The sequence below is a fragment of the Salmo salar genome, chromosome 06, assembly GCF_965601325.2.
Source record: "Salmo salar chromosome 06, fSalSal1, whole genome shotgun sequence".
NCBI classification, from domain to species: Eukaryota; Metazoa; Chordata; class Actinopteri; order Salmoniformes; family Salmonidae; genus Salmo; species Salmo salar.
Window position 1 is genome coordinate 4,155,001 of NC_138296.1, and position 14,443 is coordinate 4,169,443.

The 14,443-nt window shown below is 41.6% G+C and overlaps 2 protein-coding genes across 2 annotated transcripts in view; both read right to left on the reverse strand.

Moving 5' to 3' along the window:
• LOC123740222 (NACHT, LRR and PYD domains-containing protein 3-like) overlaps positions 1-12,660 on the reverse strand; it is a 14,449-nt gene extending 1,789 nt beyond the window's left edge. The window contains exons 1-4 of the mRNA XM_082976242.1: positions 11,125-12,660; positions 10,668-10,841; positions 814-987; positions 151-324 (exon numbers count right to left, since the gene is read on the reverse strand). Coding sequence (XP_082832368.1) covers positions 151-324; positions 814-987; positions 10,668-10,841; positions 11,125-11,642 — 1,040 coding nt within the window. The 5' untranslated portion in view covers positions 11,643-12,660. The remainder of the gene's footprint in view (positions 1-150; positions 325-813; positions 988-10,667; positions 10,842-11,124) is intronic.
• Positions 12,044-13,718, reverse strand: LOC145879748 (uncharacterized). The gene is made up of 4 exons (XM_082976105.1): positions 13,657-13,718; positions 13,299-13,527; positions 12,639-12,919; positions 12,044-12,067 (listed from the first exon to the last, which is right to left on the reverse strand). The coding sequence occupies exons 2-4, from the start codon at positions 13,525-13,527 to the stop codon at positions 12,044-12,046; spliced, it is 534 nt and encodes a 177-aa protein (XP_082832231.1). The 5' UTR covers positions 13,657-13,718.
• Positions 13,719-14,443: the final 725 nt, after the last annotated feature.

The window sequence follows — 14,443 nt, forward strand, 5'->3', positions numbered from 1 at the left end:
AGGACACACACACAGGACACACACACACACACAATAGACAAACACACAGTAACATATAACTTTGTCCAAGTGGTGGTAAGAATGTTTTCTTAACTAGCCTGACAAGTCAAACATGTCTGATATGAACATTGACATAAACCCTCTACATACTTGAGTTTCTTCAGTCTGCTGTGTGGATCCTCCAGTCCAACAGAGAGCAGTCTGACTCCTGAGTCTCCTGGGTGATTGTAGCTCAGGTCCAGCTCTCTCAGGTGTGAGGGGTTTGACCTCAGAGCTGAGACCAGAGAAGCACAGCCTTCCTCTGTGACTAGACAGCGTGACAGCCTGCAAAGAGTCAAATCATATTAAAATCACACTGCTATTCTTTGGTGGTGAAAATAGTGGCTACATAATTTTTTCAAAATGTTTAAAAAAGTGTAGTATTTGGTCCCATATTCTTTGAACGTAATGACTACATCAAGCCTGTGACTGCCATGATGAATAAAGATCATGAATGAATCGTGAATAATAATGAGTGAGAGAGTTACAGAGGCTACAACAAAACATGCTAACCTCTCACCATTACCAATAACAGAGGCTACAACAAAACATACCAACCTCTCACCATTAACATCAAATAAAAGGTGACATTCTGTAATGTCACCTAGTATGAAACATTGTATCTCAAATCCAAAATGCTGGAGCATAGCACTACATTTAAAAGCTGTAAGCTTCACTGTCCAAACACATATGGTGTGGATGATGTGTGCCTGAAAAACACATGTGGATCTGGTGAACAGTTATCACTTGTTGACCAACTACAGGAATACTGACCTCAGAGTCTCCAGTTCACAGTGGGGATTCCCCAGTCCAGCAGAGAGCAGCTTCACTCCTGAATCCTTCAGGTCATTGTTACTCAGATCCAGCTCTCTCAGGTGTGAGGGGTTTGACCTCAGAGCTGAGACCAGAGAAGCACAGCCTTCCTCTGTGACTAGACAGCGTGACATCCTGCAAAGAGACAAATCATATTAAAATCACACTGCTATTCTTTGGTGGTGAAAATAGTGGTGGCAGTATTTGTTTTAAACATTTTCTGATTTATTAGTGTCCTGAAACCTCATATCTATTCATTAATGGATGTTTCATTATTAGATATGACAAATTATCAAAGTATTACTTGTACTTGAACCTCAATTCTGCTAGCAAATATGCAATCTTTGGACAATAAAATCGACAAGTTACGCTTAAGATTAAACTACCAACGGGACATTAACTTGTTTGGGACAGGGGGCAGTATTTTCACGTTCGGATGAAAAGCGAGGCCAGATTAAACTGCCTGCTACTAGGGCCCAGAGTCAAATATTTGTATATTATTAGTAGATTTGGATAGAAAACACTCTGAAGTTTCTAAAACTGTTTGAATGATGTCTGTGAGTATAACATAACTCATATGGCAGGCAAAAACCTGAGAAAAATCCAACCAGGAAGTGGGAAATCTGAGGCTTGTAGTTTTTCAACTGATTGCCTATCCAAACTAAAGGGTCTGTGGGGTCATTTTGCACTTCCTAAGGCTTCCACTAGATGTCAACAGTCTTTAGAACCTTGTTTCATGCTTCTACTGTGAATTGGGAGAGAATAAGAGGCCATTCAACCAGTGGACTATGCTGAGACCAATGAGTTGTTTACTGCGCGGTTACACAGGTGCGCTGTTCCTTCTTTTTCCTCTGTAATGAATACGTTATTGTCCGTTTGGAATATTATCAAAGATTTATGATAAAAAGACCCTAAGGATTGATTGTAAACATTGTTTGACGTTTCTACGAACGGTAATGGAACCTTTTGACTTTTCGTCTATGGTTTTGCGCTCGCGCATCGTGCCTTTGGAATTGTGATCTGGACGCGCGAACAAAAGAGGTATTTGGACATAAATGATGGACTTTATCGAACAAATGAACATTTCTTGTGGAAGTGGGAGTCCTGGGAGTGCATTCCGACAAAGATCAGCAAAGGTAAGTGAAGATTTATAATACTAATTCTGAGTTTTGCTGACTCCATGACTTGGCGGGTAACTGTATAGCTTGCTTTGATGGCTGAGCTCTGTACTCAGAATATTGAACGATGTGCTTTCGCTGTAAAGCTGTTTTAAAATCTGACACAGCGGTTGCATTAAGGAGAAGTGTAACTATAATTCTTTCAATAACTGTTGTAAATTTTATCAACGTTTATGATGAGTATTTTTGTAAATTGATGTGCTCATTTACCGGAAGTTTTGGAGGCAAAATATTTTCTGAACATCACGCGCCAATGTAAAATGGGGTTTTGGAATATAAATATGAACTTTATCGAACAAAACATACATGTATTGTGTAACATTGAGTCCTGGGAGTGTCATCTGATGAAGATCGTCAAAGGTTAGTGATTAATTTTAGCTGTATTTCTGGTTTTTGTGATGCCTCTCCTTGCTTGGAAAATGGCTGTGTGGTTTTTCTTGTCAAGGTGATGTCCTAACATAATCTAATGCTATGCTTTCGCTGTAAAGCCTTTTTGAAATCGGACAATGTGGTTAGATTAACGAGAAGTTTATCTTTAAAATGGTGTAAAATAGTTGATTGTTTGAGAAATTTGAATTATGGGATTTTTGTGGTTTTGTATTTCGCGCCCTGCTATTCCATTGGCTGTTGGCTAGGGGTTCCGTTAGCGGAACGTCTGTCCTCAACAGGTTTTAAAAACTGTAACATCTTATGCTTCACGGAGTCCTGGATGAACGACGACATTATCAGCATACAGCTGGCTGGTTATATGCTGTACTGGCAGTCTAGAACAGCAGCGTCTGGTAAGACAAGGGGCGGTGGTCTATGTATTTTTGTAAACAGCTGCTGGTGCATGATATCTAAGGAAGTCTCAAGCTATTGCTCGCCTGAGGTAGAGTTTCTCATGATAAGCTGCCACAATACCTACCGAGAGAGTTTTCATTTGTATTCGTCGCAACTGTTTACATACCACGTCAGAGGTTGGCACTAAGACAGCATTGAATGAGCTGTATTTAGCCATAAGCAAACAAGAAAATGCACACCCAGAGGTGGCGCTCCTAGTAGCTGGGGACTTTAATGCAGAGAATCTTAAATAAGTTTTACAAAATTTCTATCCGCATGTTAAATGTGCAACCAGAGTGAAAAGAACTCTGGACCACCTTTACTGCACACACAGAGATGCATACAAAGCTCTCTCAGGAAGCACCAGTGACAAGATCAATAACAAAAGTGGTCAGATGAAGCAGATGCTAATCTACAGGACGGTTTTGCACAGACTGTAATATGTTCCAGGATTCCTCCGATGACATTGAGGAGTACACCACATTCGTCATTGGTTCATCAATAGGTGCATCGATGATGTCGTCCCCACAGTGACCGTACGTACATAACCCAACCAGAAGCCATGGATTACAGGCAGTAGCCGCACTGAGCTAAAGGCTTGAGCTGCCGCTTTCAAGGTGAGGGACTCTAACCCGGAAGCTTATAAAAAATCCCGCTATGCCCTCCGACGAACCATCAAACAGGCAAAGCATCAATACAGGACTAAGATCGAGTCATACTACACCGGCTCTGACGATCATCGGATGTGGCAGGGCATGCAAACCATTACAGACTACAAAGGGAAGCACAGCTGCGAGCTGCCCAGTGACACGAGCCTACCAGACGAGCTAAACTACTTCTATGCTCGCTTCGAGGCAAATAACACTGAAAAATGCATGAGAGCACCAGCTGTACTGGAAGACTGTGTGATCACGCTCTCAGCAGCCGATGTGAGTAAGACCTTAAGACAGGTCAACATTCACAAGGCCGCAGGGCCAGGCGGATTACCAGGACGTGTACTGTGAGCATACGCTGACCAACTAGCAAGTGTCTTCACTGACATTTTCAACCTCTCCCTGTCCGTGTCTGTAATACCAACCTGTTTTAACCTGTTGGGGGTAGGGGGCAGTATTGACACGGCCGGATAAAAAACGTACCCGATTTAATCTGGTTACTACTCCTGCCCAGTAACTAGAATATGCATATAATTATTGGCTTTGGATAGAAAACACCCTAAAGTTTCTAAAACTGTTTGAATGGTGTCTGTGAGTATAACAGAACTCATATGGCAGGCAAAAACCTGAGAGGATTCTGAACAGGAAGTGGCCTGTCTGACAAGTTGTTGTTCATCTTGGCTCTTTTTATTGAAGACTGAGGATCTTTGCTGTAACGTGACACTTCCTACGGCTCCCATAGGCTCTCAGAGCCCGGGAAAAAGCTGAACGATATCGAGGCAGCCCCAGGCTGAAACACATTAGGGCGTTTGGCAAGTGGCCGATCAGAGGACAATGGGCTTAGGCGCGTGCCCGAGTCGACCCCTTGCTTTATTTTCTTTCGTCTGTTTACCTAAATGCAGATTCCCGGTCGGAATATTATCGCTTTTTTACGAGAAAAATGGCATAAAAATGGATTTTAAACAGCGGTTGACATGCTTCGAAGTACGGTAATGGAATATTTAGAATTTCTTTGTCACGAAATGCGCCATGCTCGTCACCCTTATTTACCCTTTCGGATAGTGTCTTGAACGCACGAACAAAACGCCGCTATTTGGATATAAAAATGGATTATTTGGGACCAAACCAACATTTGTTATTGAAGTAGAAGTCCTGGGAGTGCATTCTGACGAAGAACACCAAAGGTAATAACATTTTTCTTATAGTAAATCTGAATTTGGTGAGTGCTAAACTTGCTGGGTGTCTAAATAGCTAGCCCTGTGATGCCGGGCTATCTACTTAGAATATTGCAAAATGTGCTTTCACCGAAAAGCTATTTTAAAATCGGACATATCGAGTGCATAGAGTAGTTCTGTATCTATAATTCTTAAAATAATTGTTATGCTTTTTGTGAACGTTTATCGTGAGTAATTTAGTAAATTCACCGGAAGTTTGCGGGGGGTATGCTAGTTCTGAACGTCACATGCTAATGTAAAAAGCTGGTTTTTGATATAAATATGAACTTGATTGAACAAAACATGCATTTATTGTATAACATAATGTCCTAGGTGTGTCATCTGATGAAGATCATCAAAGGTTAGTGCTGCATTTAGCTGTCTTCTGGGATTTTGTGACATTATATGCTAGCTTGAAAAATGGGTGTCTGAATATTTCTTGCTTGGTACTCTGCTGACATAATCTAATGTTTTGCTTTCGTTGTAAAGCCTTTTTGAAATCGGACAGTGTGGTTAGATTAACGTGAGTCTTGTCTTTAAAATGGTGTAAAATAGTCATATGTTTGAGAAATTGAAGTAATAGCATTTCTAAGGTATTTGAAAAACGCGCCACAGGATTCCACTGGCTGTTACGTAGGTGGGACGATTTCGTCCCGCCGGCCCTAGAGAAGTTAACCTGTTGGGTCTAGGGGGCAGCATTTGCACGTCTGGATAAAAAAAATGTACCCGATTTAATCTGGTTACTAATCCTACCCAGTAACTAGAATATGCATATACTTATTATATATGGATAGAAAACACTCTAAAGTTTCCAAAACTGTTTGAATGGTGTCTGTGAGTATAACAGAACTCATTTGGCAGGCAAAACCCTGAGACATTTTCTGACAGGAAGTGGATACCTGATGTGTTGTATTGACTTTAAACCTATCCCATTGAAAAACACAGGGGTTTAGGAATATTTTGGCACTTCCTATTGCTTCCACTAGATGTCACCAGCCTTTACAAAGTGTTTTGAGTCTTCTGGAGGGAGATCTGACCGAACAAGAGCCATGGAACGGTGATGTCCCATTAGACACCTGGCGCGCTACTTCATGTTGGGTACCCTCGTTCCAATACGTTATAAAAGAGTATGCATTCGTCCACCTTGAATATTATTCATGTTCTGGTTAAAAAAGGCCCTAATGATTTATGCTATACAACGTTTGACATGTTTGAACGAACGGAAATATATTTTTTCCCCTCGTTCATGACGAGAAGTCCGGCTGGCTTACATCATGTGCTAACGAGACGGAGATTTTTGGACATAAATGATGAGCTTTTTTGAACAAAACTACATTCGTTATGGACCTGTGATACCTGGAAGTGACATCTGATGAAGAGAATCAAAGGTAATGGATTATTTACATAGTATTTTCGATTTTAGATCTCCCCAACATGACGTCTAGTCTGTATCGCAACGCGTATTTTTCTGGGCACAGTGCTCAGATTATTGCAAAGTGTGATTTCCCAGTAAGGTTATTTTTAAATCTGGCAAGTTGATTGCGTTCAAAAGATGTAAATCTATAATTCTTTAAATGACAATATAATATTTTACCAATGTTTTCTAATTTTAATTATTTAATTTGTGACGCTGACTTGACTGCCGGTTATTGGAGGGAAACGATTTCCTCAACATCAATGCCATAGTAAAACGCTGTTTTTGGATATAAATATCAACTTGATAGAACTAAAAATGCATGCATTGTCTAACATAATGTCCTAGGAGTGTCATCTGATGGAGATTGTAAAAGGTTAGTGCATCATTTTAGCTGGTTTTATGGTTTTGGTGACCCTGTCTTTGACTTGACAAAACATTACACACAACTCTTGTAAATGTACTGTCCTAACATACTCTAAATTTATGCTTTCGCCGTAAAACCTTTTTGAAATCGTAAAACGTGGTTAGATTAAGGAGATGTTTATCTTTCAAATGGTGTAACATAGTTGTATTTTTGAAAAATTTGAATTTTGACATTTATTTGGATTCAAATTTGCCGCTCTTGAAATGCACCTGCTGTTGATGGAGTGCACCACGGGTGGCACGCTAGCGTCCCACCTAGCCCCAAGAGGTTAAGCAGACCACCATAGTGCCTGTGTCCAAGAACCCTAAGGTAACCTATCTAAATGACTACAGACCCGTACAGACTCGACTACAGATCAGACCTGCTTTGAAAGGCTGGTTATGTCTCACATCAACACCATCATCCCAGAAACACTAGATCCACTCCAATTTGCACACCGCCCCAACAGATCCACAGATGATGCAATCTCTATTGCACTCCACACTGCCCTTTCCCACCTGGACAAAAGGAACACATATGTGAGGATGCTATTCATTGACTACAGCTCAGCGTTCAACACCATAGCGCCCTCAAAGCTCATCAATAAACTAAGGACCCAGGGACTAAACCCCTTCCTCCGCACCTGGATCCTGGACTTCCTGACGGGCCGCCCCTAGGTGGTAAGAGTAGGTAACAACACATCCGCCACGCTGATCCTCAACACAGAGGCCCCTCAGTGGTGCGTGCTCAGCCCCCTCCTGTACACCCTGTTCACTCATGACTGCACGGTCAGGCACGACTCCAACACCATCATTACATTTTCCGACAACAATGAGACAGCCTATAGAGAGGAGGTCAGAGACCTGGCCGTGTGATGCCAGGACAACAACCTCTCCCTCAAAGTGATCAAAACAAAGGAGATGATTGTAGACTACAGGAAAAAGAGGACCGAGCACGCCCCCATTCTCATCGACAGAGCTGCAGTGGAGCAGGTTGAGAGCTTCAAGTTCCTTAGTGTCCACATCACCAACAACTAACATGGTCCAAGCACACCGAGACAGTAGTGAAGCGGGCATGAAAAAACCTATTCCCCCTCAGGAGACTGAAAAGATTTGGCATGGGTCCTCAGAAGGTTCTACAGCTGCACCACCGAGAGCATCCTGACTGGTTGCATCACTGCCCGGTTGCATCACTGCCCGGTATGGCAACAGCTTGACCTCCGACCGCAAGGCACTACAGAGGGTAGTGCGAATGGCCCAGTGCATCACTGGGGCCAAGCTTCCTGCCATCCAGGACCTCTATACCAGGCGATGTCAGAGGAAGGCCCTACAAATTGTCAAAGACCCTAGTCATAGACTGTTCTCTCTGCTACAGCATGGCAAGTGGTACCGGAGCGCCAAGTATAGGTCCAAGAGGCTTCTAAACACTTTCTACCCCCCAAGCCTTAAGACTCCTGAACACCTAGTCAAATGGCTACCCAGACAATTTGCATTCCCCTCCCCCCCACCCCCATTCTCTGTTGTCATCTATGCATAGTCACTTTAAAACCTCTTCGGGATAGGGGGCAGTATTTTCACGGCCGGATGAAAAACGGACCCAAATTAAACTGCCTGCTACTCGGGCCCAGAAACTAGGATATGCGTCTTATTAGTAGATTTGGATATAAAACACTCTGAAGTTTCTAAAATTGTTTGAATGATGTCTGTGAGTATAACAGAACTCATATGGCAGGCAAAAACCTGAGAAAAATCCAACCAGGAAGTGGAAATCTGAGGCTTGTAGTTTTTTTTAATGATTCTCTATTGAATTTGTAGTGTTATCGTGGTCATGTTGCACTTCCTAAGGCTTCCAGTAGATGTCAGCAGTCTTTAGAACCTTGTTTCATGCTTTTACAGTGAATTGCAAAGGAATACCAGCTGTGGTAAACTGGTGTCCCAGGGATGAGGTCAGTGGCGTGCAGAGCCTTGGGAGCGAGCTGAGTTCATATTCATTCCTAAAGAGAACGCATTTGTCCGGTTGGAATTTTATTGAAGATGTATGTTAAAAACAACCTAAAGATTCATTCAACTTTATCGAACATTTATTGTGGAGCTGGGATTCCTGTCAGTGCATTCTGATGAAGATCATCAAAGGTAAGTGAATATTTCTAATACTATTTCTTAGTTTTATTGACTCAAAAATGGCGGGTTTCAGTTTGCCTTGTTGTTTGTGCCTGAGCGCAGTACTCAGATTATTGCAAAGTGTGCTTTCGACGTGAAGCTATTTTGAAATCTGACACAGCGGTTGCATAAAGGAGAAGTGTATCTATAATTCTGTGCATAACACTTGTATCTTATCAAAGTTTATGATGAGTATTTCTGTAATATGTGTGCTCATTGTGCTCATTCACTGGAAGTTTTGAAGGCAAAACATTTCTGAACATTACGCGCCAATGTAAAATGGGGTTTTTGGATATAAATATGAACTTTATCGAGCAAAACATACATGTATTGTGTAACATGAAGTCCTATGAGTGCCATCTGATGAAGATCATCAAAGGTTAGTGCTTAATTTTACCTGTATTTCTGGTTTTCGTGACGCCTGTCCTTTCTTGGAAAATGGCTGTGTGGCTTTTCTTGTTTAGGTGGTGTCCTAAAATAATCTAATGTTTTGCTGTCTCCGTAAACCCTTTTTGAAATCGGACAATGTGGTTGGATTAAGGAGAATCTTATCTTTAAAATGGTAGATAATACTTGTATGTGTGAGAAATGTTAATTATGAGATTTTTGTTTTTTTGAATTTGGCGCTCTGATTTTTCACTGGCTGTTGTCAAATCGATCCTGTTAACGGGATCCGAGTGTTAAGGGGTCACTAAGAGGTTAATAGCTCTACCTAAATGTACATCCTACCTCAACTAACCGGTGCCCAAGCACATTGAGTCTGTGTAGAGGGGTGCGTAATTGGCGGCAGAGAAGTCAGGCGCAGGAGAGCAGAACTGGGAAATAACCGGAGATTTATTAAGCAAAACCAACGGCATCCAGACCAACAAGATAAATGGGCACAAAAATAACCCGTCGTGCGCTCACGGGGAACGTGCACAAGCACTACAACAAACAATCCCACACAAAGATATGGTGGGAACAGAGTGTTAAATACACAACAAGTAATTGAGGGAATTGAAACCAGGTGTGAGGAAAAACAAGACAAAACACATGGAAAATGAAAAGTGGATTGATGATGGCTAGAAGACCGGCGATGCCGATCTCCGAGCGCCGCCCGAACAAGGAGAGGACCCGACTTTGGCGGAAGTCGTGACACTCTGTTCCCGCACCCCCTGTATATATTGTTATTTTTTACTGCTGCTCTTTAATTACTTTAATTACTTGTAACTTTTATCTGTTATCCGTATTTTTATAAACTGCACTGTTGGTTAGGGGCTCGTAAGTAAGCATTTCGCTGTAAGGTCTACACCTGTTGTGTTTGGCGCATGTGATTAAACATTTTTTATTTTGGGATAGAAAAATCTATAGTACAAATATTTGAGTAGACTGACCAGACCAGTTTAAAAGCAGTATCAGTCAAAAGACAGACAGTGAGGTATCAGATTTAGATTGTAACGAGTATACAGTCCACACCATGTCTATTTTCTCAGTGAAGCTAACATTTTTAATGAGGCTCTATACTCCAACATTTTGGAATTGAGATAAAATATTTCATATGAGGTAACATTGACAAAGTTTGTTTTGGTTGTGTTTTGCCCAATATGAAAATGGTGGATAATGACTGGATTACATTTCTGTGTAAGTAAGTAGATAACATGTTTCTAAACACACTAAATTAATCCTGATGATTCCACGATTAAGAAAAATCATGAATGAATCATGAACAATAAAGAGTAAGAAAGTTACAGAGGCTACAACAAAACATGCTAACCTCTCACCATTAACCTCAAATAAATAAAAAGGTGACTGTACTGTCACCTAATATGAAACATTATATCTCAAATCCAAAACGCTGGAGTACAGCAACAACTTTAAAACTGTAAGCTTCACTGTCCAAACACATATGGTGTGGACTATGTGTGTCTGGTAAACACATGTGGATCTGGTGAACAGTTATCACTTGTTGACCAACTACAGGAATACTGACCTCAGAGTCTCCAGTTTACAGTGGGGATTCCCCAGTCCAGCAGAGATCAGCTTCACTCCTGAATCCTTCAGGTCATTGTTACTCAGGTCCAGCTCTCTCAGGTGTGAGGGGTTTGACGTCAGAGCTGAGACCACAGAAGCACAGCCTTCCTCTGTGACTCCACAGTCTGACAGCCTGACAAAGAGATCATCATGACTTCACAAACACACTGTTAATTTAACGAGTAGTGTAGAAGGACAATGGCAGATGCATTAGGTTCATTCTCTCAAACAACATAAATATTCATCTTCCGTCTCCTAGAAATGTATGGTCATATTGTTCTACTAATGTGAAAATCAATGCATTTATTAAATATGTTTTTCAATATAATATTATATACATATTATAATACATATTTTCTCTAAACGTAATATTTCTTCCTGATGATTAGTTCTTATATGTCATGTGATGTACTCACAGAACAGCTCTGGAGGCTTTGACCACTGGCATCAGCCTCAGAAGACCTTCCTCTGATCTGGAGTATTTCTTCAGGTCAAACACATCCAGCTCCTTTTCTGAAGTCAGCAACACAAAGACCAGAGCTGACCACTGTGCAGGTGACAGTTTGGCTCTAGAGAGACTTCCTGAGCTCAGGAAGCTTTGGATCTCCTCCACTAGAGAATGGTCATTCAGTTCATTCAGACAGTGGAACAGATTGATGCTCCTCTCTGGAGAGGGATTCTCCCTGATCTTCTCCTTGATGTACTTGACTGTTTCTTCATGGCTCTGTGAGCTGCTTCTTGTCTTTGTCAGTAGACCTCGTAAGTGCTTCAGATTGGACTCCAGTGAGAGGCCCAGAAGGAAGCGGAGGAACAGGTCCAGGTTTCCTGTCTCACTTTGTAAGGCTTTATCCACAGCACTCTTGTAGAAAGTAACTTTACGCCTTTGTTTGATCCTCACAGAAAAGTTCCTGGACGTTGATTGCAGTTCGGCCATTAGATTCTCATTGTTTTTGATGAATGAGAGGAACACATATACAGCAGCCAGAAACTCCTGAATGCTCAGATGTACGAAGCAGTACACCTTGTCCTGGTACAGCCCACATTCCTCTTTAAATAGCTGTGTGCACAATCCTGAGTACACTGAGGCTTCATTGACATCAATGCCAGCCTCTTTCAGGTCTCCTTCATAGAAAATCAGATTGCCCTTCACAAGCTGTTGAAAAGCCAGTTTTCAAAGTGACAGAATGCTCTCTTTATTCCAGTGTGGAGCTGTCTCTTCTTTCCCAAGATACTTTTCATTCTTCTGTTTGGTATGAAAAACCACAAGGTGTGTGTACATCTCAGTCAGAGTCTTGGGCATCTCTTCTCTCTTATGTTCCAGCATGGGTTCAAGGACTATTGCAGATATCCAACAGAAGACTGGAATGTGGCACATGATGTGGAGGCTCCTTGATGTCTTTATGTGTGAGATGATTCTGCTGGCCAGGTCCTCATCACTGAATCTCTTCCTGAAGTACTCCTCCTTCTGTGGGTCATTGAACCCTCGTACTTCTGTCACCTGGTCAACACACCCTGAAGGGATCTTATTGGCTGCTGCAGGTCGGGTAGTTATCCAGAGGAGAGCAGAGGGAAGCAGATTTCCCTTCATGAGATTTGTCAGCAGAACATCCACTGAGGTTGACTCTGTGATGTCACAACAGATCTTGTTCTTCTGGAAGTCTAGGGGCAGTCGGCACTCATCCAGACCATCAAAGATGAACAGAACTTTGTACTTGTCGTAGTTGGAGATTCTTGATTCTTTGGTTTCCATTGAGAAGTAATTAAGAAATTCAATGAAAGTGTGTTTGTCCTCTTTCATCAAATTCAGCTCCCGAAAAGGGAATGAAAATACAAATTGGACATCCTGATTTGATTTTCCTTCAGCCCAGTCCAGAATGAACTTCTGCACAGAGACAGTTTTTCCAATGCCAGCGACTCCCTTTGTCAGCACAGTTCTGATAAGTTTGTCTTGTCCAGTTATTAAGGGTTTGAAGATGTCGTTACATTTGATTGCAGTCTCTGGTCTTGCTTGTTTCCTGGTTGTTGTCTCAATCTGTCTCAGCTCATGTTCATTATTGACCTCTCCTGTTCCACCCTCTGTGATGTAGAGCTCTGTGTAGATCTTATTGAGAAGTGTTGGGTTTCCTTGTTTAGCAATCCCCTCAAATACACATTGAAACTTCTTCTTTAGATTAGATTTGAGTTCAAGTTGGCAAATCACAGCAAGCTCATCTGAATCCAGAAATAACACATATGATATTAATATTACGTTTGTTTTAATGTCTACTGTATTCTAGGACTGTTATAAAGTTTAAATTAAAATAATTTATTCTCTTAACTGATTGTATAATTGTGTAAATGTTTTCATAATGCATTACACACTGGTATGTCTGATTATATTATTATTGGTATTATTGATGGTATTATTAATGTTGTCTCTCTCTCTAAATGAATCACCACAACACATCCCTGCTGCTACTTGATGAGGTCACTAGGTGTTGTGTTAAGGCTGCTACAATATCATTGAGTTACACAGCTATTTTAACTGTACTTTAGCTACAGCTTTTAAATGTTATACAACAGCATTCAACATGAGGCAGACAGATCTTACTTTTCTCCAGTGTGTCAGCAAGCTCCTTCTGGTTCATTTTCCTCAGGACGTGCAGTGTGATCTTCAGAGCCCCCTCTCTGGCACTGCTCTCCTGCTTCTCATCTTCAGCATCCACCACTTCCTTGTCCTGCTTCTGACTCTCAAAGCCTTCTGGGAGTTCTGGACTAAGAATCCTCTTGAACATCTTCAGCTCGTTCTTCACAAATGTTATAATTTTCTCTTCAAGCATCTGAAATAAATGAAGTAATTAAGTTAAGCAAGAAAATACATTTTTTCTCATTAACACATTAATGAATGATTGACAGATCAACTTTACTTGAGGTAAACAAAAACAAATGTACATAACAGGACCACATACACTGAATATAGAGGCCAGGTCTGATTGATGACTCTGGGAAGACTGACCACTGAGAATCTCTGACTCTGATCTCTTCTGTTGGTTTCTGTGGACAAAACATGATATTACATCTCCTCATCCAGGGAGTGAGTGAGTGAGTACGGACAGACAGACAGACAGACAGACAGACAGACAGACAGACAGACAGACAGACAGACAGACAGACAGACAGACAGACAGACAGACAGACAGACAGACAGACAGACAGACAGACAGACAGACAGACAGACAGACAGACAGACAGACAGACAGACAGAGACAGACACACACAGAGAGACACACAGACATACAGACAAAGACAGACACACAGACAGACAGAGAGACAGACTGACAGACAGAGAGACACAGAGACAGACAGATACAAAGACAGAAAGATACAGACATACAGAGACTGACATACAGACACAGAGACATACACAGAGACAGACACAGATGCAAACAGACAGACAGACAGACAGACAGACAGACAGACAGACAGACAGACAGACAGACAGACAGACAGACAGACAGACAGACAGACAGACAGACAGACAGACAGACAGACAGACAGACAGACAGACAGACAGACAGACAGACAGACAGACAGGGAGACAGACAGGGAGAGAGGGAAGGAGGGAGAGAGGGAAGGAGGGAGAGAGGGAAAGAGGGAAGGAGGGAGGGAGGGAGGGAGGGTATGTTGTCTTTGTTTAATATTGTTTTAGGACTATGGAAATGGACAAAAGGTGGATTATGAAAACAACAAAAAGAA

What these genes read in the sequence shown, in the direction of transcription:
- LOC145879748 (XM_082976105.1), bottom strand. Translation starts at nt 13,527, where the DNA reads ATGCTTGAAGAGAAAATTATAACATTTGTGAAGAACGAGCTGAAGATG. An exon ending in TGCTGACACACTGGAGAAAA is followed by an intron (nt 12,920 to 13,298) that starts GTAAGATCTGTC and finishes TTCTGGATTCAG; the next exon opens with ATGAGCTTGCTGTGATTTGC. An exon ending in AAGACAAACTTATCAGAACT is followed by an intron (nt 12,068 to 12,638) that starts GTGCTGACAAAG and finishes GCCACATTCCAG; the next exon opens with TCTTCTGTTGGATATCTGCA.